The sequence below is a fragment of the Podarcis cretensis genome (genome assembly GCF_951804945.1).
Source record: "Podarcis cretensis genome assembly, chromosome: 13".
NCBI lineage: Eukaryota > Metazoa > Chordata > Lepidosauria > Squamata > Lacertidae > Podarcis > Podarcis cretensis.
The window spans coordinates 13,021,653-13,049,646 of NC_137182.1; the positions used below are offsets into that span (position 1 = coordinate 13,021,653).

Genomic DNA, 27,994 nt, shown 5'->3' on the forward strand with positions numbered 1-27,994 from the left:
TTGCTCAGAGATCTCTATCAGAATTAAATAATTTGTAAAACTGTAGCTGCCGGGCCCTTTCCATATACTGCAGAAACTGGTTTGCTGAAATAGCGAGTGATAGCACAGATTTGGAAGGTGCGTGGAATTTGTTTGCGACAATTAAAATTGAAACCACAAAAAGAATTTCATGCAGTGCATTCTTGGTCTGAGGGAACTCATTGCAACAAGACATAGCAATGAGCAAGAAATATAACTTGGCACAGAAGAGGACAAGACAAAAATAATTATTAGCAGAAAACTAAGGCAGACAGCCCTTTCCCCTTTGTTACTGTGATCCTTAATAAAAAATAAAAAATAAAAACCACTCCGGAATGGCTACCTATTGATATAGACTCCATTCCTCAATTACATTTTGCTGCCCTTGGGTTCCAGGCTCAAGGAAGTTTTGAAGGCAGCCCTGTATCAGGAAGTTTTTAATGTCTGATGTTTTACGGTGGTGCCCCGCAAGACGAATGCCTCGCAAGATGGAAAACTCACTAGACGAAAGAGTTTTCCGTTTTGGAGGTGCTTCGCAAAACGAATTTCCTATGGGCTTGCTTCGCAAGACGAAAATGTATTGCGAGTTCCTGCAGGTTTTTTTCCCTTCCCCCCCCCCCCTTTTTCTAAGCCGCTTATCCGCTAAGCCGCTAAGCCGCTAAAAACCGCTAATAGCGCTAATCCGCTAAGCCGTCAATGGGCTTGCTTCGCAAGACGAAAAAACCGCTAGACGAAGAGACTCGCGGAACGGATTCTTTTCGTCTTGCGAGGCACCACTGTATTATGTTTTTATATTCTGATGGAAGCTGCCCAGAGTGTCTGAGGAAACCCAGCCAGATGGGCGGTATAAATGATAACATCATCATCATCATCATCATCATTATTATTATTATTATTATTATTACTACTACTACTTTTAGTTTTCCAGCCTTTAGGCAAGACATGTGCCATTTCTAACATCCACAATGGATAGTTGAACCTTGGCAGTCAGTGCTAGTTAGAATCATATATCTGTAGAGTTGGAAAAGACCATGCAATGCAGGTATCCTTTGCCCGATGTGGGGCTCAAACTGACAACCCTGATATTAAGAGTCTGATGCTCTACCTGCTGAACAAGTCCTATAATCCCCAATGGACAGAAAGATATGCAACAGACAGGGGAAATATGCATGCCCATATATAATACACAACAACCAATAAAAAACAGCCCACTTTTAAAAGCCCATAAAAATTGATGTTCCCGTATAATATGTACCTATCCTTTCAAGCAAGATCCGTACAAATACTCCAGGGCAGCTGTTATGAGAATTATAAGGTCTAAGATATAAAATAAATGTTAATAAATGTACCAGGCAAACACATACATAAATATATAAACCACATGTCTGAAACAGTACAGGAACAGTCCTAAAGCCATTTTGACTCTTTCAGTGACCTCTAACATTCCTCTGCAGTTTGGATGGAAATGGGAAAAGCCTCTCCATTGTCTCTGTGCTCACAAATCCTGCCTTAAGGGCACATTTGGGTATGAATAGGGTGAGCCTGTGACCTGGACTCAGGAATTAAATATTTATCATCACAATAGAATGGGCAGGCTGACCAGGTAAACTCATTAATAGGTTTGCTGCCAGACAGGATTCTGCTATAGACTGCCCCTTCTATGATGTATGTATGATGTATTGGGGGTGGTCTTGAGCTACAGGGTGGCAATTTCAAGTCTATATAAGGGCTTGCGCACTGTTGTTCTGGGTTCCTCCTATCTCTTGCAAGGGGGGATGAGCACCCTGTTGCAACAGTTTAATAAAGACCATGCTTACTAGCTGTTTTGCTTCTCAATATTCTCTGGTTGGCCTCTGTTATTTTCTCCTACCGATAATCTACATAAGGACTCTATATGGGCTCTTCACTACCCCATAAGGGAAAAGGAGCAGTTTTTTCTTTTAACAGCAGCTAAGTCAAATTCCTTCATAATGGCTATCAGGTAACCCACCTTTGCTTCATTTATTTCTTCTCTGAAGAAACATTTTGATCAAAAGCTGGAAATCTAGGGGTGTAGGAAGAGAATATAAAAAGACAGATGATTGACAAGCAAACAACATTTGGCCTGTGCCTCAACAGAACAGTTTGGGAACGTCTCTGTGAGCTCATGAAAAGCCTTTGCCTTAGTTCATTAAAGGTAAAGGGACCCCTGACCATTAGGTCCAGTCATGGCCGACTCTGGGGTTGTGGCGCTCATCTCGCTCTATAGGCCGAGGGAGCCGGCGTACAGCTTCCAGGTCATGTGGCCAGCATGACTAAGCCGCTTCTGGCGAACCAGAGCAGCTCACGGAAACACCGTTTACCTTCCCGCCCGAGCGGTACCTATTTATCTACTTGCCCTTTGACGTGCTTTCGAACAGCTAGGTTGGCAGGAGCAGGGACCGAGCAATGGGAGCTCATCCCGTTGTGGGGATTCGAACCGCTGACCTTCTGATCAGCAAGTCCTAGGCTCTGTGGTTTAACCCACAGCGCCACTCGCATACCTTCTGCCTTAGTTCATTACAGATCAGCATTTCAAAAACAGGCTTCCACCTTAATTTTATCCGTTTATATACTGCAAGTTGAATCAGTTCCTGCACAGGGCATGGTTGTGGGATAAGAAGTGAGAAGAGAGAGACAGCATCCCCTTTCATAGATCCCACCCACTCACATAGGCCTGCTTTCATTCCCACTCAGGTGCTGAAAGGCTTCCCCGACTGCCTGCAAGCTGATATCTGCCTCCATCTCAACCGCACCCTGCTCCAAAACTGCAAGGCCTTCCGAGGAGCTAGCAAAGGCTGCCTGCGGGCCTTGGCCATGAAGTTCAAGACAACCCACGCGCCACCTGGGGATACACTGGTACATTATGGAGATGTCCTCACCACTCTCTATTTCATCTCGCGAGGCTCCATCGAGATCCTCAAGGAGGACATTGTGGTGGCCATCCTAGGTAAAAGAATTCTCTCTGGGAAGGGTGGGCTGGAAGGCCTGTTCTTTTGTAGGAAGCAGCAGTTGCCCTCGGGCAGCCGTGGCAAATTGTGTACAATCATAGAACGGTAGAATTGTTTTGTAAATAGTCTTTATTGCATAGAATCATAGAACTGTAGAATTGTTTTGTAAATAGTCTTTATTATACATCAATTTACATAGAACTTAAACAATACACTTCAATATACCATACATACAGTACATACACTACCTACATACATACCCAACGTAGACACACCATAAAAATTAGACTTTTTCCCATTGTGCTGTATTACAGTTTGTGAATCTGTACACATTTCATTTTTGTTATTCTACTCCCCCCTTTTTTTTAATGCAGACAAAATTTGCTATACATTTTCTTTGTTTTCAAGGTTCTATATCTGTCAGGAGATTTACATTCTCCGTGTGATTTTTAAGATATTCTTAAGAAAAAATTACTTAAAAACTTGGAATTGTGGTTCGAGGACCCGACCTCCGCAATGTGAAATGAATACACAAGGACACGTGATATAAGGTTAATGGGCAAGAATAAGGTCACAACTTTATTGATTACAGCAGTGATAAGGTATTGGCTTAGGCATTGGATGACTAAAACAAGGGGGTTTATTAACCACCAGGTGGAGCCTGTTGATGCTAATCCAACTATAGGCTCTCCCCTGATGTCACCGAGGTTCGTGCCATGGCCTCCCGCCAAGCAGGCATCGGACAGAGTACACGACCGCCGGATTCCTTTAACGGAATACCCCTAAAAATTGAAGGCATAGGCGATGGCCACACCTAGCTCTTCGACACACCACAACACATTATTCCAATGCCTAACCTACCCACCAATACCACAAATGTTGTGACGATTGCTACGAGATAGGCGAAAAAACCAAAAAGCCTAATGCCAAATGGAAAAATTCCTACCAGGCCCCCTGGACAACCAGGGCGACCAACCTAAGGTCTATAGCAAGGCCAAAGAACTAAGACCCTGAACTTGAGGGAGTGGAGGATGGGTGACTCACGGCGAGACGACGGAGCGAAGAATGAGGCCGAGGAGAGGCTGGCGCCGCAGCACATAGGCTGCTGAACACGCCCCCTCGGCGGCACCTGGTTGGCTGCCTGCCGGGGGGCGTGGACGCCAGCCAGGTGAGTGGGGGAAAGGCAGGGGGCTACCGCCCCCTGCTAGGGCCGGAGCTCGGGCTCCCGCCCACAACCACTCCCCTCTCTTTCAGGGAGGAGAGTCCCCGTAGAATTGGAAGGGTCATGAGGGCGATCTAATCCAACCTCCTGCAGCGCAGGATCTCTGAGTGTTTCCCAGCAGGGACTTAATATTGGACATTGAAACCAGAAGAGGCAGCTGGTATATTCCCCATTTCCACCCAGAGGAAAGAATAGCTCTGCTGTGGAGGTTCTGCTCCCCCTGTAAAATCCAGAGGTGCAGCTAGGGCTAGACCTCAGAGCCAAAATCTATGGGCCCCGCAGCCCATTTTTGTAACACTTCCATCATCGCTAACACACTTGCAAGTGGACTGTTGGTCTCTCTCCCAGAATAGCAGGAAAGTTGTTGCATTCTAACAGGATTTCCTACATTGTGCAGGGAAGAACGACATATTTGGGGAACCTATCAGCCTCTACGCCAGGCCTGGGAAATCCAATGCAGATGTCCGAGCCCTCACCTACTGCGACTTGCATAAAATCCAGCGCGAGGACCTCCTGGAAGTCTTGGATATGTATCCAGCCTTCTCAGATAATTTCTGGAGCAATCTGGAGATAACTTTCAACCTGAGAGATGTGAGTACCTGGTGGGCGTGGTGGTAGAAGATGGAAGGTTGGTGAGGAAGAGAGAGAGGGAGGTCTGGGGAAGGCAGAAGGGAAAGGAAAGCTAGCTGAGGCTAGGAGACAGCTAAAAGTCTCTGCACGTCAAATTGCTTAGGAGAAGCAGAATATTTAGGCAGGAAGAATGAAGTGAGTGGTATGAAGCAAGATGTAGGGAAACCATGATCCTCCAAGGGTCCCTATTTTCCAGAGACAGTCCTGGATTTACAGAAGCCATCCCAGTTTCTGACTGATCCCGGCATATCCCGCTTTTCCTTAGGTTGTCCCTATTTTTTATCTGAGAAATGTTGGAGGGTATGGAGTTATGCGACCCAATGAGATAAGTAATTATGCAACCTTTAGAAGACACCTGAAAGGGATGTGGGTTAAACCACAGAGCCTAGGACTTGCTGATCAGAAGGTCGGCGGTTCGAATCCCTGCGACAGGGCGAGCTCCCATTGCTCGGTCCCTTCTCCTGCCAACCTAGCAGTTCGAAAGCATGTCAAAGGGCAAGTAGATAAATAGGTACCGCTCGGGCGGGAAGGTAAACGGCGTATTCGTGTGCTGCTCTGGTTTGCCAGAAGCGGCTTAGTCATGCTGGCCATGTGACCCGGAAGCAGTACGCCAGCTCCCTCGGCCAGTAAAGCGAGATGAGCACCGCAACCCCAGAGTCGGTCACAACTGGACCTAATGGTCAGGGGTCCCTTTACCTTTTAGAAGACCTGGAGGCAGCCTTTTATAGTTTTACCATGATTTATATATGTTGGACGCCACCCAGAGTGGCTAGGGCAACTCCGTCAGATGGGCGGGGTATGATGATGATGATGGAATAGGACATCCCTATTTTCATCGGAGAAATGCTGGAGGGTTTGTGACTATTACTTTTCTCTCTCAGGCAGACAGTGTTCCTCGGTCCCCCCTCAGTGAGGAATATGCATGCAACTATCGTCGAGCCCGGCGCCGTAAGCATTCCCTCTGCAAAGCGAACAAAATAGGTGAGTCAATCTCTCAGGAAACATTACAGGATTGCTCTGTTCAGAGTGGAGCAAGGGAGCGAGGAAGATAGAAGGCCCACTGCTGCCACCTCTTGACCGTTCCCATTACTAAAACTTAAGAGATGTTGTCCTGCCTCTGATAGTGGCAGGACGGTTGCTCTGGGAAAATTAACAGTGCAGGTCAAGATGGAGTTGGGTTCTACCTCTGCTGTTCCTTCCTCTAGAGATCAAAAGTATGTGTCTCTTAACATGGAGAGCCATGCAGCTTTCTTAGCTTCTGACAAACCCATATGAGCTTATCTAACTCACTTTAAAGGTTTCTTATATCTGTGCCCATCACAGCAATTCTCTCCACAGGCCTTGTGAGGTTGGTTTTTTTTGAAATGTGATGGTTAAAGAAGGAGAAAGTCAGAGAGGGGGAGAAATACACCTTTAGGGGCCAGGCAAAAATGTTCCTTTTTAACCAGGCCTTTTGTTGATCTGATTGACATCTTATGCCCTTTTAGAATGTGGCTCTTTCTTGGAGGGATGTTACTGGGTTGTTGTTTTTATTTTGATTATATATATTATGGGTTTTATGTTGATCTTTTCTGCGAACCGCCCTGAAGCTTCTAGGTTTAGGGCAGTATATAAATTCAATAAATAATCATAATAACTCAGTTCAGCACACAGGTAAAGCCAAACCTATCAAATTTGCACCTGCTGAAACAACGTGCAAAGAGAAACACAGCTACCTTTCAAAATTCACATCTACCCTTGTGACCCTGTTGTTCAACCAAACAGTATTTACCCCGCCCCCCAAATGCATACATTAGGTTGAAGTGTGCATGAAAATGAAGATATTGGTGAAAATAACATACACATATGCATTATATTAGGGAAAATCGCTTACAGAAATGTGCACTTTAGTCAAAGCTGTCCCATTAGGAGAAATTAGCACTAAAGCGCTAATGGATCTTCATGAGGTGTTTCTCATTATTATTTTTTGCTGTAAAATGTGGAGAACTGTATTTAATACAGGGGAAATGAGGAAGTGGACTTGACGTGAGCATTTTGTTGCTGTATAGATTCTGCAAGCAGCTAGGTCACAGCTATTGGCTCCTCATATTAAGCTTATCTGCATTCTTTGCTGCTTCTGCAGACTCGGATAACTTGGACGCAGGCATCTCGGATCCTGAGCAGTACCACGCGTACTCGGAGCTCACACAGTTGCAGCGTCCGCACAGCAAGGACCATTGGGATGATATGTGCAGCACTACGACACCCTGCTCCCAGACCAGTGAAGAGGAGGCCAAGATGCCTAGCCCCACGAAGAACGAATCTTTCACAAACGGTGAAAAGGCCAAATACGCCCCAGCTGTGGTAAACCTGGTCCCTGATGCCATTGACGTGGACAAACTGGTGACTGATGACAGCCTGTCCTATGCAGGTACGGGTAACTGGGGGCTCCGGTTGGGTAAATTATAGTAAGATAATCTGCTTGGCCTGAATTACATGATTATCTGATAGTCTGCCTCAAAAGTCCTGCCCTGTTTGTTTGGCCGCTGCAGGAATGGATATGGGATCGTGCCAGCAGGGCACGATGCCACAGAGGATTACTGTTGTACTGCTGAGTGTTAATTAGACATTCCTGCTGCTTTCCATCTGTGAGAGGCTGATGAAATATAATTTTAGGCTCAAAAACATTAAGCTTAAGAGAAGGGTTAAGGAGCTTACAGATTCACTGATAGGCCCAAAATCCTGGAAATTGTAATTTAAGGTGCCCTCTGACGATACAGCTCGATGGTCATTGCCCTACAGCAGTGGTTCTCAAAGGGAGAGGGCGGCTAATGCGGCAGGAAGATTCAAGGGCAATCAAAGAAACATTTAAACATTTCAGTGTAGTAAAGGTAAAGGATCCCTGGACAGTTAAGTCCAGTCAAAGGCAACTATGGGGTGCGGTGCTCATCTCACTTCAGCTGGCGTTTGTCCACAGACAGCTTTCCGGGTCATGTGGCCAGCGTGACTCAACCGCTTCTGGTGCAATGGACACTGTGACGGAAACCAGAGCGTACAGAAATATCATTTACCTTCCCACTGCAGCGGTACCTAATTATCTACTTGCACTGGTGTGCTTTTGAACTGCTAGGTTGGCAGGAGATAGGACAGTGCAACAGGAGCTCACCCTGCCACACAGATTCGAACCAACGACCTTCTGATCAGCAAGCCCAAGAGGCTCAGAGGTTTAGACCACAGCGCCACCCACTTCCCTAGTGCAGTTAGGATACACAACCATAAACAGTATCTATGGCTCTTTTCATTGGCTATTCTACAGTTCTCCACGACATATTGTTGTGAACAGAGATTTTCAACTCGTGACAAATATGAAAAATCAGAAAAGAGAAAGGCTTCTTTGAGTTGATGAGGAGATGAGAGTTTGTTTCAAATTAGACCTAACATAAATGAGATTACCAGGCAAAAGCAAACTCACACCTCCCTTTGGGTTTGTATATGTACCTAAGGTACGTATGTAAGAGGCTCATTTATCATTATATTTTGGGAATGATTCATGTTCTTATGTAGCTGCCTTTGGATGTCTCGTGGTTATATTATAAAGTAGTTGTGTTCTGTGTTCTAAATCAAGCACTGCTAAGAGGTGTTCCATTTTTGTTTTCTGATGTTTCTTATCAATTAAAAAAAAGTGGTGTGGTGTGAGCAAATTTTTATTCTGGAAGCGTAGCCCAGAGAAGAAAGTTTGAGAAAGGCTGCCCTACAAGGTCCTAGAATCATAGAATAATAGAATCATAAACTTGACATGAGCCAACAGTGTGACGCGGCAGCTAAAAAAGCCAATGCAATTCTGGGCTGCATCAATAGGAGTATTGCATCTAGATCAAGGGAAGTAATAGTGCCACTGTATTCTGCTCTGGTCAGACCTCACCTGGAGTACTGTGTCCAGTTCTGGGCCCCACAGTTCAAGAAGGACACTGACAAACTGGAACGTGTCCAGAGGAGGGCAACCAAAATGGTCAAAGGCCTGGAAACGATGCCTTATGAGGAACGGCTAAGGGAGCTGGGCATGTTTAGCCTGGAGAAGAGGAGGTTAAGGGGTGATATGATAGCCATGTTCAAATATATAAAAGGATGTCCCATAGAGGAGGGAGAAAGGTTGTTTTCTGCTGCTCCAGAGAAGCGGACACGGAACAATGGTTCCAAACTACGAGAAAGAAGATTCCACCTAAACATTAGGAAGAACTTCCTGACAGTAAGAGCTGTTCGACAGTGGAATTTGCTGCCAAGGAGTGTGGTGGAGTCTCCTTCTTTGGAGGTCTTTAAGCAGAGGCTTGACAACCATATGTCAGGAGTGCTCTGATGGTGTTTCCTGCTTGGCAGGGGGTTGGACTCGATGGCCCTTGTGGTCTCTTCCAACTCTATGATTTTATGATTCTAAAGTAAAAATATTTGTTTAGTGTGATTGTGCCACCTCAGATGCTGCTTACCACTGTTTCCATCATCAGCTGCTGTCTGGGCAGTCATTCCCAATTTGACCCCGACTGTTTCCTTCACCATATAAATTCTCTTTGCCATATTCATACCAATAGGACACTGTCTTGATTTTATAATGTGTAATGTACTGCTTCTGTCTGTTTTACAGTATCTTTGTATTTTAACTTGCAAGTTGCTTTACAAATTTTTTTTAAACAAATAAATTTAATAAACAGTAATAATTATTATTATTATTATCATCAGGTGTTATAATGGTAGTTGGCTGAAAACCCCAGCTGACTAAGACAGGCGCTTATTTCATCCATCTCCTTTTCTGTCCCCCAGCAACGCCATTGGATGTTTCCAACCTGTTCACATTCTGGGAAGACAAGAGGCCTAATTCCCTTACGGAGCCTCTCCAGCACATGTCATTGGTTCACAGCCCTTTGGACACGCCTCTCAACTCTGATGACAGACCGCGGCAGATTGAATCCAAGCTGGAGTGCCTGCAGGCACAGCTTGGCAGGTAAACGCCATTGCTTGGAGGTTCCAATAGGGCATGAATTCTATGGAGCACCCCAAGTTGCAGGAACTTAAATAAAACTGCAAGGTAGATGGTGTGTTCCAACCTCCTATCTAAAGCCAATTAAAATCATACCTCGGGTTACAGACGCTTCAGGTTACGCGTTTTCGGGTTACGGACACGCCAAACCCCAGAAGTACCAGAACGGGTTACCGTATTTTTCGCTCCATAGGGCGCACCGGACCATAGGGCGCATCTAGTTTTTAGGGGGGGAAATAAAGGGGGAAAAAATTATTCCCCCCCCCCAGCCCCCAGAACAGGCTGCTATCCGCAAGCCTTCGGAGCCCGACAGGAACTCCCACCGCGCTCCGAAGGCTTGCGGATTGCTGCCTGAAGCAGCGAAAGCCTGCATTCGCTCCACAGGACACACACACATTTCCCCTTCATTTTTGAAGGGGGGAAAGTGCGTCCTATAGAGCGAAAAATACGGTACTTCCGGGTTTCGGCGCTCGCGCAGACGCAGCACTCCAGGTTGCGAACGTGCCTCCCGCATGGATCACGTTCGCAACCCGAGTGTCCACTGTACCTGTTCCTAAAGCATCCGTGATACAGTCACCTGTACTCAGAGATCTACACTGATTGCCAATCTGCTACCGAGCCACGTTCAAAGTGTTAGTACATAAAGCCCAACTTGGGTCCAGCTGCAACAGACTACTCATTCTACATTTTTAAGAACTTGATTGTTTAGTGTGGCAGTGCCTCCTGCAAGCACTTGCATTGCACTCTGTTTGGCGCCTGCTAAAAACATTAATCTCTTTTAATCTTTTAACTTTTGTATATTTTAAAGTAGGGTTGTGAATTTTTCTAGATTTTACCGTTTTTTCTTTTGCAGACCGCTTTGAGTTTTATTTTTATTTTATTTTTTTACAATCAAGCAGTACAGTGGTACCTCTACTTACGTTCACCTCTGGAAATGTATCCTTTGGGATATGTGTGCGGCAAACCCAGAAATATTTTTCCAGGTTTTGCCATGCGCAGAAGCCGCACCTCCGGATACACACATCTTGGGATCCAACCGGAGCTCCGGAATGGATCCTGTGCACAGCCGGAGGTCCCACTGTATATAAATTATATCAAATGAATAAAATTAACTTTTTCTTGCAAACTTCAAAGGCAAAGACATTTCCTTAGATATCTTATTCTGTTTCTGAGTCACTTATACTGAATCACAGAGTCATGGCTTCCCCCAGAGGATCCTGGGAAGTATAGTTTGTTAGCTATATATAGCACGTGAGTTTGTGGACTGCAGCTGCGAGGGGTTTTCGAATCAGGGAAGTATATTTTCCTGCTTCAGAAATGCTACAGGTTTCTGGAACCCGTGTTATATGCTACTCATCCAAGCTGACTGTACTTATATGAACAGTATGTGGCCCAAGTTACTGGACGAACCAGCTTCTGGTAATCTGAAATAAAACCCTTTTTTAAAAAGAGAGCCCTCAGTGTCGCACAAATTCACCCTGCTGGTTATGTCAGGGACTAACACCTTGCTCAAACTAGACTTAGACAGTCTTTGGGATAGTCTTGCACACACCTTCCTCGCTCGCTCAGTGTGCTTCAGGCTAAAATACCCTTACCTTTCCCGCCCCGACCTGGCCACAGTGATCCATGCGACGGGCACCTCCAGGCTTGACTACTGTAATTTGCTCTACATGGGGCTGCAATTGAAGCTGTCCCAGAAACTCCAGCGGGTGCAGAATGCTGCAGTGAGGCTCCTCACGGGGTCTCTGCCATGGGAGCATATTCACCCAGTGCTTTTCCAGCTGCACTGGCTCCTGGTGGAGTACAGGGTCAGATTTAAGGTTCTGGTTTTGACCTTTAAAGCCCTTCACGGCCTAGGACCCTCGTACCAACGGGACCGCCTCTCCCGGTATGCCCCACGGAGAGCCTCAAGGTCCATAAATAGCAACACCCTAGTGGTCCCGGGCCCTAAGGAAGTTAGATTAGCTTCAACCAGAGCCAGGGCCTTTTCAACTCGGGCTCCAGTCTGGTGGAACGCTCTGCCTCATGAGACCAGGGCCCTGCAGGATCTGATTTCTTTCCGCAGGGCCTGTAAGACAGAGTTGTTCCGCCTGGCCTTTGGCTTGGAGCCAATTTGATTCCCTCCCTCTCTTTCTTTTTTCCTTTCCTTCTCATCCTGCGATGAGGCTACATTTTAATATTTCAATATTTTAATGTATTTTAATTTTGTTTTTAAGTTGCAATCATTCAACTTGTTTTTATTATTGCTTGTAAGCCGCCCTGAGCCCGGCCTTGGCTGGGGAGAGCGGGGTATAAATAAAAATTATTATTATTATTATTATTATTATTATTATTATTATTATTACAGTGGTGCCCCGTAAGACGAATGCCTCGCAAGACGAAAAACCCGCTAGATGAAAGGGTTTTCCATTTTTCGAGGCGCTTTGCAAGATGAATTTCCCTATGGGCTTGCTTCGCAAGACAAAAACGTCTTGTGAGTCTTGCGAGTTTTTCCCCTTTCCCCCCCCCCTTTTTCTAAGCCGCTAATAGCCGCTAAGCCGCTAATAGCGCTAATCCGCTAATCCGCTAATAGGGATGCTTCGCAAGATGAAAAAACCGCTAGACGAAGAGACTCGCGGAACGGATTATTTTCGTTTTGTGTGGCACCACTGTATTATTATTATTAAAATGTCATGATCTCTCTCTTGTAGGCTGGAGTCCAGGATGTCTTCTGACCTGAACCTCATCCTGCAGCTGCTGCAGCGACAGCTGTCTCAAGTGCCACCTGCGTATAGCACTATCTCACCATCCTCCCACAACCTGGCTTTGTATAGCATGAGCCTGAGGAGCACAGAACCTGAAACTCCGCTAGGGGAAGAGGAACTGACTCCCACAAAGGAGGTGAGTTTCAGGCACTAGGAATCAAAGTCCTTCATTTGCCGTGAGGCTGGTGAGAGAAAGCGCCTGGCTTCAAAACCAGGCCGGAAAAGTACAGTGGTACCTCAGGTTACAGACGCTTCAGATTACAGACTTCTCTAACCCAGAAAGAGTACCTCAGGTTAAGAACTTTACTTCAGGATGAGAACAGAAATCGTACTCCGGCGGTGCGGCAACAGCAGGAGGCCCCATTAGCTAAAGTGGTGCTTCAGGTTAAGAACAGTTTCAGGTTAAGAATGGACCTCCGGAACGAATTAAGTTCTTAACCCGAGGTACCACTGTATTTGGGGGTACATCACGGGGGATGGAAGGACCAGGCTAGGACAGCAATGTGCATGGAACTAAGGGACTACATCAGGGGTCGGCAAACTAGGGCCCAGGGTCCAGATGCGGCCCACCAGGCTCGTAAATCTAGCCCATGGACCTTCCGCCCGCTTGGTCAGTCCCCGAGCTAAACCGGCGCAGTGCAGAGGCCTCAGCGCGTGGAGACTGGCTTCCGCAATGCTGGCATGGCTTCAGATTAGCTGCAGGAAGCCACAAGGTTTGAGGGACAGTGGACCAGCCCCCCCCCCCCCCGAAAAAGTTTGCGGACCCCTGGACTACATATACTGCAGCAAAGAACTTTAAATTCTGTAGGGGGGGGTGGGACTTGTGGAAAAGTAAGTAGGCATGTATGTTCAGTTATGTACAGAAAACAGAGACAAATGTTGTGCTGTGCTCTTCAAAATATACACGTTGCTGTGTAAACAAGGAGATCTGATAGAATAGTGAAAGTTTTGTATTGAACTTGCCTCCTTGTTACTAAGCAGTTAGTGTTTCTTGTGTATCATGCTTTTATGCATATTTCTGTAGTCAAGAGTAGGGGTGGAAAGATCTGTCAGTTTCAGTTCTCAGAGTTTCGCATTTTTCCAATTTTAAATTCAGATTACCACATTTCTGTGGCAATTTGCGAATCCCCCCAAAATAATAATAAGTATTATTATTATTATTATTATTATTATTATCATCATGGAAATTCTTAAGCATTTCAGTGCAATGTCTCTCATTTTCGTATGCAGTTTTTAAACTAATGTACACATTTTGCAAGCAGCATCTCCTAATATATTTTGTACATAATTCTCACAAATATATGCATTTTAAGGCACATTTTCCTCTAATATATGCATTTTTGTTGAAACCAGATGAGAAAACTGCATTGGAATAAGTTGGATCCCTGTGGATTTTTAAGGGTGGCGATATATTTTGGTTTTCATATCGTTTTGGAAAGTCAGTATTTGATAAATTTGTCTCTAAATGTGAACTGAATCCACTTACTCCCCCCTTCCCAAGTCACTCATGAGGCATGTAACCCCCCCCCCTTTTTTTTTCCAACTGCAACTTGAAATTCTCAGATTCCTACAGGGGGACTTTGAGCCAGCCCAAACACATGCCACTAAATGGCGAAGGAGTTTTAACTTTGTTCCCTTTCCCCTCCCTCACCAGACTCCGAGCGACTCAGAAATCGAAAAGCTGCAGCTGAAATCCAGGGACTCGTTGTCAAGTGGCGTACACCTGACTGTGGCTTCTGACGAGACCATGACAATCAGCTCTGAGCAAGAGCATTGCTCACAGACCCTGCCCAACCTAGAGCCTCACCGGAGGGCACCGGGCAACCAGGGACTTTTCCAAGGATCCCGTTTCCCTTCCCTTCCTGAGCACCTTGAGGCACCTTCTGAGCACTTGGACATTCAGAGACACCTCTCTGACCCTTTGCTTCCTGGGAGTTAGGAATCCAGTTGAGCCCAAAGCCAAGTCAAGAAGACCCTGAACTGAGAAGTTGCTTTAGCTGTTTTTAATTGTTGCACTTGGAGGACAGTACTCATGGCTCAAGGAGATGAGACTTGTTGCCATTTCCTGTCCTCTCTGAAACGGGGGCAGTTTAATAGTGGGTTGGCTTCCAAGGTGATTGATTTCAGAAATGGTACTCCATAGAGTAGACTTCAGGTGCATATTTCTCTTACCCCACCCGACTCCAAGAAGAATGGCTGGTTGACTTTTTCCTCCACATCCCCAATCTTGCATCTGTTAACTGTTGGGGTCTGCCTCTGTCAGTGTTTGAATGGTAACCAGTATGGTGGGACATTGGAGCACTTCCATAATGTAATAAAGTAATAATAGGAAATTTTGTCTGGAGGAAGACGAGGAGACTACTAAGAACTTAACCTTTTCTTGGGTTGTAGGAGACCAAGAATGATTGTGTCTTTCTTTGATACTTACAACTCGTGTCTGAAGATTCTAGTCATTGTGCAGGAGGATCCTGTGAAGTAAGGAAGGAAGAGTAAAATGATGCTGCAACTTTGTACATGGGAATATAACGAACCATTTAATGATCTGCCCTAGTGCATATTAAGGGCAACTTCATATATTACATTTTTTCTTGCATGGACATAAATCTCTGTTGAGGAAAAAAAAGAGAGAGTGTACACCTTGACAGATGAAGTGCAGGATAAAAGGGGGGAAATGTGTAGCACAATTTCATACAGGGCTGCCAACAAGATTTTTGGCTTGCTGTTTGTACGCAGGCTCGCTTCTGAAGGACGCAGTCCCTGGCCTTCTGACAGCCCCTCTGAGCCCTGTCCCAAATTCTACAGCCAACCCCAACATATTAATATGTTGTCTGTAGCCCTGATTGTATTTGTTTACTCAGAGCTATGTTTTGCAGAGTCTGGTGGGGCTTACTCCCAGAAAAGCATGCATACAACTGTATCTTCATTGTATGAAATAAGCTGGTAAAGTCAGGTGTAGAATCCCTAGCGCAACGCAACAAACACATTTGGGTCTGTGTTAACAGGGTGAATTGTGTCATGTGTTGCCTACCAATTTGTAAGGGAGGGCTGAGTGACACTATTCTAACAAACTGGGGTGGAGGGAACCTGTTCTGAAAATATATTTCCCCGACTTTTGCAACATTCCAGATTTACCTGGCTTTGGAAAACATTCCAGGAACAGCCAGTTTTGTGGTTAGCTCATCAACTTAGCGTAAAAGGTTATTCTGGACAGTACCTTGACGTTCTTTGTGTGGGCCACTATGCAAAATGCAGGTATGTGCAAGTGAGCTGTATTATTATTATTATTATTTTGTACAGATCTGCAAGGCTGGTTTAAGCACAATTTCAGAAAACCCTGGAAAGAAGGAAACAAACCAAACAGATCACTTTTTGTATGTGTGTATTCACCTTTCCCAATTGAATCCCCGTACCATAGCATTGCATAGAATCATTGTAACTGACCCCTCAAACCCACCTCATTTTCACCCCTCAGTTAGATGCTGCCATGGCCCTAGGCCACCTATCCAAAATAACATATTAATCTCCCAGTGAGAGTAGCAGGGGAAAAAATAATAACTGTGAGCATTTTCTTTTTTTTTTCTCAGGAGTGTTAGTGTACACTTTGTTAATAAAGATTATTTTGACACCTACTCTGGCCTGATGGCTCCCTACGTCTGGGCTCTGTGGGTGGGGGCAAACACTGAGAAGGGTTGGTGTTTTTTCTTAAGAGAAGGGGAAGACCAAAGCAGAATCATGTCCTGTAGTTTCCTGCTGAAATCCTGTAGTTTTTCACACCACAAACGTCCCAGGGTGGTGGTTTTGTCTCATTTTTGTTGTGCTCCAGTATAAATCCACCACTGATGCGCTGTTATTGCATCAGTGACATGCTAAAGAACACAACCATTAAAAGCCCTCGTTAGTGGAGCATGATGCTTCTGCAAGTGGTGGGCTTTGGTTCAGACAATTTAAATATAGTGGTACCTTGGTTTTCAAACGTAATCCATTCCGGAAGACCGTTCCAAGTTCTGAAATGTTCGAAAACCAAAAACTGAATATGGAAAACTCAATACAGAAGCTGTGTGGCATGTTCGACTTCTGGGGCATGTTCGAAAACTGAAGCATTTACGGCATTCGAAAACCAAAATGTTCATCAATGGAGACGTTCAAAAACCGAGGTACCACTGTAGTTTTACTTTTATTGTGAATATCAGGAAGGAATGCTTCTGTGGAAACCTTTATTTACCTTCAAGGCCCATATAAAAATGAGCTTCCTGAAAAGGAGATCCACCAACAGCCATTACCCAAACTAAATTCTGTCTGGCAATGCTATCCATTTTACTACCAAAGCTCTGCCAAATTAAGCATTTCAGTCTTACACAGATCAGGATCCACTTCATTCCAGTCAAAGGATGTCAATGGTGTTTATAACAGAAATGGTGTTTATAACAGAAAGCTTTATAATTTTTTCTGCAGGATTTTAAAGCACTGTTAACCATTAAGGCTCAAACTATGGCTGTGTGGTGATGATGATGATGATACACTATTAATAATAGTTTATAATGTATACCCCGCCCATCTGGCTGGGTTTCCCCAGCCACTCTGGGCAGCTCCCAATAGGATATTAAAAACACAATAAAACAACATGATAAAACATGTTTGGAGGTGGGGTACAGTATCTGAGTGGGGGGGGGAAGGGCTATAGGTTTTATAGCAGTAGTGCTGGGAAAGGGAGTGATTAACATTTTCCAGATGGACCATTTTTATGGATTCACAGCTATTTCTTTCAGAAGTGGAAAGCAGAGATCCCATAGGTGGGAAAGCAGATGGAGAGAAATCTCCCTGCAAGGTAAAGGCTGCAATCAGCTATTCAATACTCTTCCTAAACTAAGGTTATCAGATGTCCCCGTTTCCCGGGGACAGTCCCTGGATTTACAAATCAGTCCCCATACAAAATCCACTGAAGTTGAAAAGTGTCCCTGGATTAATTTCAAAATATCTGGTAACCTTATCCTAAACAGCATTTCACATTAAAAAGAAAAAAAATCAACTAAATAATACGACTGAACTATACTTCTCAGCCCCAGATCCTGCTTCTAACTTGCAAAATTAATAGTGGGCCGCATTTCAGTGCTGTCATAAATCACTCCAATGTGGGGACAAGGTCTGTTGCAACATTGCAGTGCTATTGTTAAGACTCTTTTCTCAGTCACAGCCGCCTAAACTGCAGTATGCGGACAATGAGCTGCATTCGTATTTACATATGCAAAGCACTTTTTTTTTTTTAAAAAAGAAGATATTTAAAAACCAAGAGAATTATCAAATAAAAACTCAATTTTCCACAAGAAACGAGGCAGTACTTAGAGACAGCACTGAACTTCCACCTTTGAGGCTACTTTTTGTTTTTGCCGGATAGGCTCCTACTCAATCACAGGTTTTCAAAACCTCTAGATTCTACATTTCCTCCGTTTCTTCATATGGGCAGCTGGGGAAACAAAAACGACGCCGAAAGAACCCGCAAGCTCCCATTCCAGACACCCGAGATGCGACTCTACATTTTCCACGTCTACTGCTTTCCTCCCGATCTGGCTGCTGCTAAACCGTCCCCTCGCACAGGCTGAAATTTTTGCCGGAGAGGCGGGCTTAGGAAAAGAGCGACACCTCTCCTCGCTAATGGCCATCTTTCATCGTGGCCAGTACGGGGCGGGGAAAGAAATCTCATTGGGCCGCTGGGCTTGGAAGGGAGGAGGGTGTTTGAGCGAGCCGACGCTTACGGGAAGCCAATGAGGAGCGGGCAGCCGGCGGAGTGGCGTGGCGGGCAGCCAACGAGAGCCCGGAGTTTGAATCGACCCCCCCCCGATGGAGGAGCGGGGTGGGGGCGGCTTCGCCGTAGTCGTTTGTGTGAGGTGAAGAACGACGGTCGGCGGGGGGAGGTCGCTGGTTGCCGTGAGGGGCTGACGGAGCGAGCCTCGCCCGCCATGTCGCTGCACGGGAAGCGCAAGGAGATCTACAAGTACGAGGCGCCATGGACCGTCTACGCCATGAACTGGAGCGTCAGGCCCGACAAGCGCTTCAGGCTGGCGCTCGGCAGCTTCGTGGAGGAATACAACAACAAGGTGGGCGGGTGAGCGGGGTCCGAAGAGGCCTCGTCAGCCCGGGGGTGGTCGGGGGTTCGGGGCCGCCTCGGGCCTTCGCGCCTCATTCGGACCCCGGCGGCCTTTCCCTGCTCCGCAGCGGGCTTGCGAAGAGGCCAAGAGCCGCCTGGGGCAGTTGAGGGGCGCCCGGCCTCCCTCGCAGGCTTGGCCGCGCTCTCCGTTGCCAGGCGCCGGCTGAGGTAACTCGAGAGGGGGTTTGGTTGTCCCCCGAAGGTGTTGCGGGGCGGTGCAGCACCTGCAGATGTTTCGAGGAAGGTATAGGGCGGCCTTGGGGTCCCCGAAGTTATTGGGGTTGGGGGGGGGAGTTGGGCCTCAGGGTCCCTTCCGACTCTGTTCTTCTAGGGCAAACTCGGCCCTCCAGATGTTTTTGAGACTACAACTCCCATCATCCCTAGCTAACAGGACCAGTGGTTAGGGATGATGGGAATTGTAGTCTCAAAACTGTAGCTCAAGAGCACAGAACCCTAGAATAGGCATAGGCAAACTCGGCGCTCCAGATGTTTCGGAACTACAGCTCCCGTCATCCCTAGCTAACAGGACCAGCACTCCAGATGTTTCGGAATTACAGCTCCCGTCATCCCTAGCTAACAGGACCAGTGGTCAGGGATGATGGGAATTGTAATCTCAGAACTAGCTCAAGAGCACAGACCCCTAGAACAGGCATAGGCAAACTCGGCGCTCCAGGTGTTTTGGGACTACAACTCCCATCATCCCTAGCTAACAGGACCAGTGGTCAGGGATGATGGGAATTGTAGTCTCAAAACAGCTGGAGGGCCGAATTTGCCTATGCCTGTTCTAGGGGTCTGTATTCTTGAGCTACAGTCCCACCCCCCCACCCCATCCCTGTCTACTGGCCATGCTGGCTAAAGAGGGTGAAAGTTGCAGCCCAGCAGCATCGAGGGACTCCAGGGTTCATAGATATAATTCATAGGAGAGTTGGAAAGGGACCCAGTAAGGGTCATCTAGTCCCACCCCTGCATTGCAGCAATTTGCGGCTGCCCCATGGGGGGATCAAACCTGCGGCCTCGGTGCACACACTAACCAGCTGTGAAAGGCTTTGAGACCTTGGTGTCATCATCGGCACCACACTGTGAAAGGCTTGGTGTAGGGACTCTGACCATTTGGGGAGGTGGGTGGATTTGGGGGCGGGGAAGAGAATAGGCTAGGCCACCTGCATCTCAATACATGCGTGGAAGCGGCGAATCGCAACACACACAAGTGCGGGTTGCGTTCGCTTCAGGGTACGAACAGTGCTCTGGAACAGATCCTGTTCGCATCCAAAGGTAACACTGTAGTTGGCTATTTTACTTTTGCCCTCTGGGAGAAAAAACCCAAGGCAGGCATGGACACTCCCAAATTATTGCTGTTTATTGAAATGGGAGCGGGCTTTATTTTGCCCAAGGCAACTCAAAGCAACTTACACCCCCCCCCCAAAAAAAACCAGACCAAAAAAACAGCAACAACCCTTTCCACAGAGATACATTAAAACCAAGGGGGGAATTAATATGTTTAAAACATCCCACCCCCTTCTTAGAGTTAAAGGCGAAAGGTCTGCTTATAGAGGAAAGCTTTCGTCTGACACCTAAAGATAGGTAATGAACATGCCAGGTGAGTGTCCCCACGAGCATTCCACAAGCGAGGAGCCACTGCAGAAAAGGCCCTTTCTCGTGTTTCCATCCTTTTGGCCTCTCATGGAGGGGGCACACAAAGAAGGGCCTCAGATGATGACCGTAGGTTCATACAGGGCGAGGTGGTTCTTGAGGTATTGTAGCAGAGTATGAAGGGTTGGGCATCTGTGGTCCTCCAGATATTGCTGAACTGCAACTCTGCATCATCCTTGACCATGCAGGCTGGAGCTGATGAGACTTGTAGTCTAATAACTTCTAGAGGCCATCAGTTCTCTACCCTGAGCTTAATGTTATAGTTTAGTTGATAACTTGCTTGAAATATTTTTGCTTATAGGTCCAACTTGTTGGGTTGGATGAGGAAAGCTCTGAGTTCATTTGCCGGAATACCTTTGATCACCCATATCCTACTACCAAGCTCATGTGGATCCCAGATACCAAAGGGGTATATCCAGACCTTTTGGCAACAAGTGGTGACTACTTGCGTGTCTGGAGAGTAAGTTGACTTGTTTTTAGAAGATGTTTTCCTGGGGCTAGGATAACCAGTGGGCCCTGAGAATGTTGTGTGAGTAGTCTGACCAGCTGCTATAAGTAGTAGACAAACATAGTACTTGGTCTGCTTTTCTATTTGTAAATGTTTATTAACAACTTCTAAATTCAGTGTTCTACAACTGGAGCTGCAGTCTACTCTAATGTGTTATGTCGATGGGCAGAATATAAATTGGGATCTAGTGGTAAATTGCTGGGTGATTTGCTGTAGATTGGCAAAAGTGTCTGACTCAGTTGTTTTAAAAATAGCAAAACCCATGAGGCTTTCTCTCTTCACTTTGCCCTATCCTACCCCAGACCTAAATTAGACTGCTGGAATTAAGAAAACTGAGAAGGGAAACCTTATTGTAGTATTTTATGTGAAAAGACTGAGCTCATTTCTGGTACTACAAACAAATTCATGGGAATATGCTTGAAGACAGACTATTGCTTAATTCTAAATTTATATCTGCCCCCCTGGCTACAATTTTTCACCTACCTGTCATTGGTGAACTTTGCTGTTACTAAAACAACAACACCCAGAGTAGATTCCACAAGCTTAAAGTCTTCCCACTCCTTGTGTATGGAAAATGAAAATGAAAAATAAAGCTCCATATCACACAAGTTACAGAGTTGGAAGGAGCCTCTATTCCTGCTGACTTAATTATAATCTGACAATCATGATAACACATCTCTTGGTTTCCTTGACCTTGAAAACATGACGTTTGACATTGTTCTTGTTCTGTTTGCCATGTTTTATGAGATATAGAACTTTAAAACAATGCCATATGATCTTGCGTTGCCAGTGTGTTGCATGAGTTATAAATTGTCCCAACAATGAAAATTTCCGCATATAGCCATGGTATTTATCACACTGAGAATGAATGGGAGCTGACTGTAGTTCAGAACAAAACAGTAACTAGGCTTCCTTTTTAGGTTTAATGTTCTGTAGCCAAGAAGTAGGTCTTAGTCAAACCTAATTTGATTTACACGTGTCTTAACAAAAATAATAGAATCCATGATTTGAACATAATGCATAACCTATTTAAATCACAATGAATAGCTGCACTGTCTCTTCTCTTGCACTTTTGCTGCAGTGAAGTACTATGAAGATTTGGAATGATGACCAATATTTGTAATTTTTGTGCAGGTGGGTGAAACAGAGACCAGGCTAGAGTGTTTGCTGAACAACAACAAGAATTCTGATTTCTGTGCTCCATTGACATCCTTTGACTGGAATGAAGTGGATCCTTATCTGCTGGGTAAGTCTGGAATGCTTAATTTGGCAGAGCTTTGGTAGTAAAATGGATAGCATTGCCAGACAGAATTTAGTTTGGGTAATGGCTGTTGGTGGATCTCCTTTTCAGGAAGCTCATTTTTATATGGGCCTTGAAGGTAAATAAAGGTTTCCACAGAAGCATTCCTTCCTGATATAAGTGTTTTTAATCTAACAAATATTAGGATTACGGTATATGCCAAAGTTTTTGAAAGGCTGTTGTCGAGTTAATGTCTACATCAGATAAGTTTTAATATTAGTTGAATTGGCCAGGAATTGTCTTTGCTATTGTGCAGATGATCTAAGCTGTCAATCTAACACTTTTAGTAAAGGTAAAGGTACCCCTGCCCGTACAGGCCAGTCTTGACAGACTCTAGGGTTGTGCGCTCATCTTACTCTAGAGGCCGGTAGTCAGCGCTGTCCGCAGACACTTCCGGGTCACATGGCCAGCGTGACGAAGCTGCTCCAGCGAACCGGCACCAGAGCAGCACACGGAAACACCGTTTACCTTCCCGCTAGTAAGCGGTCCCTATTTATCTACTTGCACCCGGGGGTGCTTTCGAACTGCTAGGTTGGCAGGCGCTGGGACCGAGCAGCGGGAGCGCACCCCGACGCAGGGATTTGAACCGCTGACCATGCGATCGGCAAGTCCTAGGCGCTGAGGTTTACCCACAGCGCCACCCGCGTCCCACTTACACTTTTAATGGTACATTTATAAACCAAAAGACTAGAAGCATTCACATGTTAGGTTTTCTAGATGATGATGATGATGATGATAATGATAATAATAATAATAATAATAATAATAATAATAATAATAATTTATTATTTATACCCCGCCCATCTGGCTGAGTTTCCCCAGCCACTCTGGGTGGCTCCCAATCAAGTGTTAAAAACAGTACAGCGTCATAGATGAACTATGTTGTCCAAGAGACAAGCTTCTGTGTTGGCCTACCTTGTATTTAATGGCTATCCCATACTTCCCTAAAGAGCCTTTTCAGTGGTTTTGCTCCAGTTGTCGAATGCCCTGTCCAGAGAGCCTCGCTTAGTACCTGTTCAGTGGTCTCTTCACCACCAGGCGAAGACCCTTAAAAAATTATTCTCCTAGAATTTTTAGAAAGTGTTCTAGCATTCTTTGGATCTTTTACACAGCTGTTATCCCTTAGTGATTTTATTCATATTGTACTGTTTTATGGGCTTAACCTTTATAGTAAGCCACACAGGGAATTTCAGTTATTGGGCAGTATAATTAGTAACTTTAATAAATGCACTTCCCAGTTACATAAAGAATTGGGCAGAGCAATCAAAACCCTCAATTCACTGTACTGGAAGGGATCTGGGGCAAGTGGTTGTGTGTCTCCCCCATCCCACTAGCCCAACCCTTTCCAGCACCCACAGCCTCTATTAGCAAAGGAACACCATTGCAAAGGAGTGCTCCAATATGCCATTGTCAAAATGGCTGGTGGAAGCTATCATTGGCAGTATTTCCACTACAGGGAACTCCCTGGGTGGGGTCTACGCACAGGTAACACTGGATCTCAAGCTGGCCCTGCTGCTGGCACGTAACAGCAGTGAGCCCAATCCAGGCCACTTTACTGTACCAGTCAGAGAGCTGGCACAATGATGGGGCATTTTCCCCCTCTTTTCCCCCATTGAAATATTCGTTGAAACCAAGAAAACTAATTAACACTTGAAAAATAACTGAAGATTAAACCTGTATTTTAAAAGGGAATATATTAACTATATCAAGCACATCCAGTTCGTTTGCTTTATATATAAAAGGAGAATGAAGAAGGCAAGTCATCAAATGTAAAGTATTGCACTTGGGCAAAAAAAATGAGAGGCACAAATACAAGATGGGTGACACCTGGCTTGAGAGCAGTACATGTGAAAAGGATCTAGGAGTCTTGGTTGACCACAAACTTGACATGAGCCAACAGTGTGACGCGGCAGCTAAAAAAGCCAATGCAATTCTGGGCTGCATCAATAGGAGTATAACATCTAGATCAAGGGAAGTAATAGTGCCACTGTATTCTGCTCTGGTCAGACCTCACCTGGAGTACTGTGTCCAGTTCTGGGCACCACAGTTCAAGAAGGACACTGACAAACTGGAACGTGTCCAGAGGAGGGCAACCAAAATGGTCAAAGGCCTGGAAACGATGCCTTATGAGGAACGGCTAAGGGAGCTGGGCATGTTTAGCCTGGAGAAGAGGAGGTTAAGGGGTGATATGATAGCCATGTTCAAATATATAAAAGGATGTCACATAGAGGAGGGAGAAAGGTTGTTTTCTGCTGCTCCAGAGAAGCGGACACGGAGCAATGGTTCCAAACTACAAGAAAGGAAGCAGGAAACACCATCAGAGCACTCCTGACATATGGTTGTCAAGCCTCTGCTTAAAGACCTCCAAAGAAGGAGACTCCACCACACTCCTTGGCAGCAAATTCCACTGTCAAACAGCTCTTACTGTCAGGAAGTTCTTCCTAATCTTTAGGTGGAAAGATTAGGAAGAACTTCCTGACAGTAAGAGCTGTTCGACAGTGGAATTTGCTGCCAAGGAGTGTGGTGGAGTCTCCTTCTTTGGAGGTCTTTAAGCAGAGGCTTGACAACCATATGTCAGGAGTGCTCTGATGGTGTTTCCTGCTTGGCAGGGGGTTGGACTCGATGGCCCTTGTGGTCTCTTCCAACTCTATGATTCTATCATCTTTTAGGTCAAGCATTATGAATAGCATAAGGTGTTGTGTATTGTTGTTTATTCATTGCACCAAAGGAGAGTTATTAACATTGGTGTTTTTCCTCCCCACCCCAGGTACCTCTAGTATTGACACAACTTGCACTATCTGGGGTTTGGAGACTGGCCAGGTCTTGGGAAGAGTGAATTTGGTGTCAGGCCATGTCAAGACCCAGTTGATTGCCCATGATAAAGAGGTGATGGTGCACTTTTTCCCTTTGTTTCTCCATTGTGGGATTTCAGACTTGTGCAATTAGTAAAAATTTGTTCCAGTCTATAAAATGGGAATAATTGCTTACCTGACAAGTGAGTGTATTTGTGTGTGTGTATGCTGTTAGTTCTCCAGAACCAAATTAATATTTCCCCCTCAAAGTAATTTAGCGGTTCAGGGGGATGTATACAACAGAATTAAGTATTTTGCAAAAGAAGTAGACAAAGCTCACTTTCACGGGAAGAGAGGTGGCAGTGACCTAGCTTCTGATTGTGTGCTCAACCCCTTTTTTATCTACTTTTAGGGATTTCTGTGACATGGCTGCTGTACATCTGGGTTTGCATGATAAAACTTTGTTCGGTGTGAAGCAAAAATCTTGGTATTGGAGGCAATATCATTGTATTTTGTCATTTTTCTCTACCTTTGGTCTATGAGCAGGTCTATGATATTGCGTTCAGCCGTGCAGGTGGTGGGAGAGACATGTTTGCTTCTGTTGGTGCTGATGGCTCAGTGAGAATGTTTGATCTGCGGCACCTGGAACATAGTACAATTATATATGAGGATCCTCAACACCATCCTTTGCTTCGCCTTTGCTGGAATAAACAGGACCCTAATTATCTTGCAACAATGGCAATGGATGGCATGGAGGTGAGCCAGTGTTCTGTGAGGGTGGCCAGTACACTTCTTGGAATTGCACCTGGATGGTATTGGCATGCAACTACTTAGACTCTTGGTCTTGATTGGCACTTTTTCTGGATACCTGTATAAAGCCATGGGGCATTTTTGTTTCTGGGATTCCTTGAAGCCTTGGCACACAGTAGCATGGAGGAAAGCAGTCAGGCATGTGTCCTTATGTTAAAAAGGAGATAGAAGCCATACTGAGGTGCTGGTAGCTACCATGAACAACTTGAGTCTAGAAGAAGTAATAATCCCCATGTTGACATGTCAATATGAGATACCCTGTTCTTGGCCACACAATTCTTTTGTGGGGTGGACAGGCTGACTTAGCTAAATTAATGGGGCATAGTGTCCTGATTAGTTACTTCAGAAACAGGAGTCTGTATTGGAAATAGCTTTTGTGTTAGTTTCTCAATTTTTTAAAATTTATAATATGTGAACTGGACATAACAATACATAAAATGCTGATTGATCTCAGTTCCCCTTTGTAACATGTGGCTCATCAGGCACTACTAATAGATAGATAGATAGATAGATAGATAGATAGATAGATAGATGTTTCACTATTAGAGGAGTATAAAAACACTGTGTTCGTTTGCAATGAAAATGGTATACTTACTTGACAAGATAGGGGTACAGCATATATGTATTGTGCTCTGAAGATAGTATAGTAGGTAATGAAATACCATTTATAAAAAGTCTTTGTGGCTTCATCAGAGGTAGTATAAAACTTCACTTCACTATTCTTTGTATTTGTTTTCTCCACTAAGGTGGTGATTTTAGATGTCAGAGTTCCTTGTACCCCTGTTGCCAGACTGAACAACCACAGAGCATGTGTCAATGGCATTGCTTGGGCACCACACTCTTCTTGTCATATCTGCACAGCTGGTAAGGATGAATGATTCTTGTCACTCCTTTTCATATGGGTGTTTCAAGTTCCCTTCAAAGTATGTGTATGAACTTAAAATAGTAATCTGCTTTGTTTGCTATAGCTGGTTTAACTATTATTATTTCTCTGTTCACCCATAATGGTTGGCGTTTGTGCTCTTCTCTAATTCAGAGTATCTTGTTAGTATACTTTGTCTTGACCATTACAGCTACTTTTTTATGAATAATTTTCATGAAAAGTAAAGTCCATTATACTCAGGCTTACCTCAAGTTATGGGAGCTTTAAAACAACCCTAAAATGTAAGTGGTAGAAACAAAATATTATGAAGCAAGTTAATTCACTTGCTTTCATTTAATTTTTTAAAAAACCATATTGGGTACCAGCCATACGTTGCAAATGTTTACAAATATGGAAGGAGTGGCATATATAACTCTTCTTGCTCTGAATTTAATCAACTAATGAATATAAATCCTTATGCAGCAAAAAGCTTAGTAAATTTCTAGGTTTTGAAACATTTCCATAAGGAAAGGTGTAAGAATTTTTTGATTTTTTTTAAACCCTTTTTGATTACTTTCCCTTAGCAGTTCAGTCTTACTGTCCATTACAAGAATTAAGTAACAAAAATGTTTAGATAACAGATGGCCCACATTTGAGAAACTAAGATATATGTAAAACTTGTCAGGAGTCAAAACCCAATAATAGATAAAAGTCAAATTATGCTCTTTAAACTTTTGTTTATGTGGTTTTGTGTCCATTTCATTCCTGAGTACATGGATCACTGAATATTTGTGCGAATATTTGTGGTTTCTTTTACCTCTGATTCTACATTTCATCTTTGTCAGCGGATGACCATCAAGCACTTATCTGGGATATCCAGCAAATGCCTCGTGCCATTGAGGATCCAATCTTGGCCTACACAGCAGAAGGCGAAATCAACAATGTACAGTGGGCATCAACTCAGCCGGACTGGATAGCAATCTGTTACAACAACTGCCTGGAAATCTTGAGAGTGTAAAAACAGTTGGGCACTGAGGGAAAAAATGGAACTGGATGGTGGTCTTTGCTCTCCTATAAAATTTTAAGAACAAAACTCCATCTAGAAAGTGCCACTGGCTATTCTAGGAAGACTCAGAACTGGCATTGATGGGTAAATGTTGCTGTCGTCTCCCTCTTTCCCCACCCCACCCCCACCCTGTGATTTAAATGCAGGGATATGCTGAGCCTTTCAGACCCTCTGGGAATTATATTACTTTCAATTAAAGTTATGTATATATGTCAGCCATTTGTGTTGAGTATTTGTATTGAATGAGTAATGACACCAACTGGCAGAATGACA

The 27,994-nt window shown here is 44.8% G+C and overlaps 2 protein-coding genes and 1 long non-coding RNA gene across 7 annotated transcripts in view; 2 read left to right on the plus strand and 1 right to left on the minus strand.

Annotated features, from left to right (window-relative positions):
- KCNH6 (potassium voltage-gated channel subfamily H member 6) overlaps positions 1 to 15,257 on the plus strand; it is a 126,152-nt gene extending 110,895 nt beyond the window's left edge. For all 5 annotated transcript variants that reach the window (XM_079949292.1, XM_079949296.1, XM_079949294.1 and 2 more), the window contains 7 exons: positions 2,734 to 2,986; positions 4,607 to 4,800; positions 5,721 to 5,820; positions 6,962 to 7,249; positions 9,631 to 9,811; positions 12,538 to 12,727; positions 14,246 to 15,257. In XM_079949292.1, coding sequence (XP_079805418.1) covers positions 2,734 to 2,986; positions 4,607 to 4,800; positions 5,721 to 5,820; positions 6,962 to 7,249; positions 9,631 to 9,811; positions 12,538 to 12,727; positions 14,246 to 14,530 — 1,491 coding nt within the window. In that variant the 3' untranslated portion in view covers positions 14,531 to 15,257. The remainder of the gene's footprint in view (positions 1 to 2,733; positions 2,987 to 4,606; positions 4,801 to 5,720; positions 5,821 to 6,961; positions 7,250 to 9,630; positions 9,812 to 12,537; positions 12,728 to 14,245) is intronic.
- Positions 14,579 to 18,351, minus strand: LOC307201195. The gene is made up of 2 exons (XR_013832636.1): positions 17,952 to 18,351; positions 14,579 to 15,925 (listed from the first exon to the last, which is right to left on the minus strand). It is a non-coding gene; the product is annotated as an uncharacterized lncRNA (long non-coding RNA).
- Positions 18,352 to 18,417: 66 nt separating this feature from the next.
- Positions 18,418 to 27,936, plus strand: DCAF7 (DDB1 and CUL4 associated factor 7). Its single transcript, XM_079949882.1, has 7 exons — positions 18,418 to 18,683; positions 20,685 to 20,843; positions 22,026 to 22,137; positions 24,959 to 25,077; positions 25,530 to 25,739; positions 26,540 to 26,657; positions 27,501 to 27,936. Exons 1-7 carry the CDS (start codon positions 18,546 to 18,548, stop codon positions 27,671 to 27,673), a joined length of 1,029 nt encoding a protein of 342 aa, XP_079806008.1. The 5' UTR covers positions 18,418 to 18,545; the 3' UTR covers positions 27,674 to 27,936.
- The last annotated feature ends 58 nt before the right edge of the window (positions 27,937 to 27,994 follow it).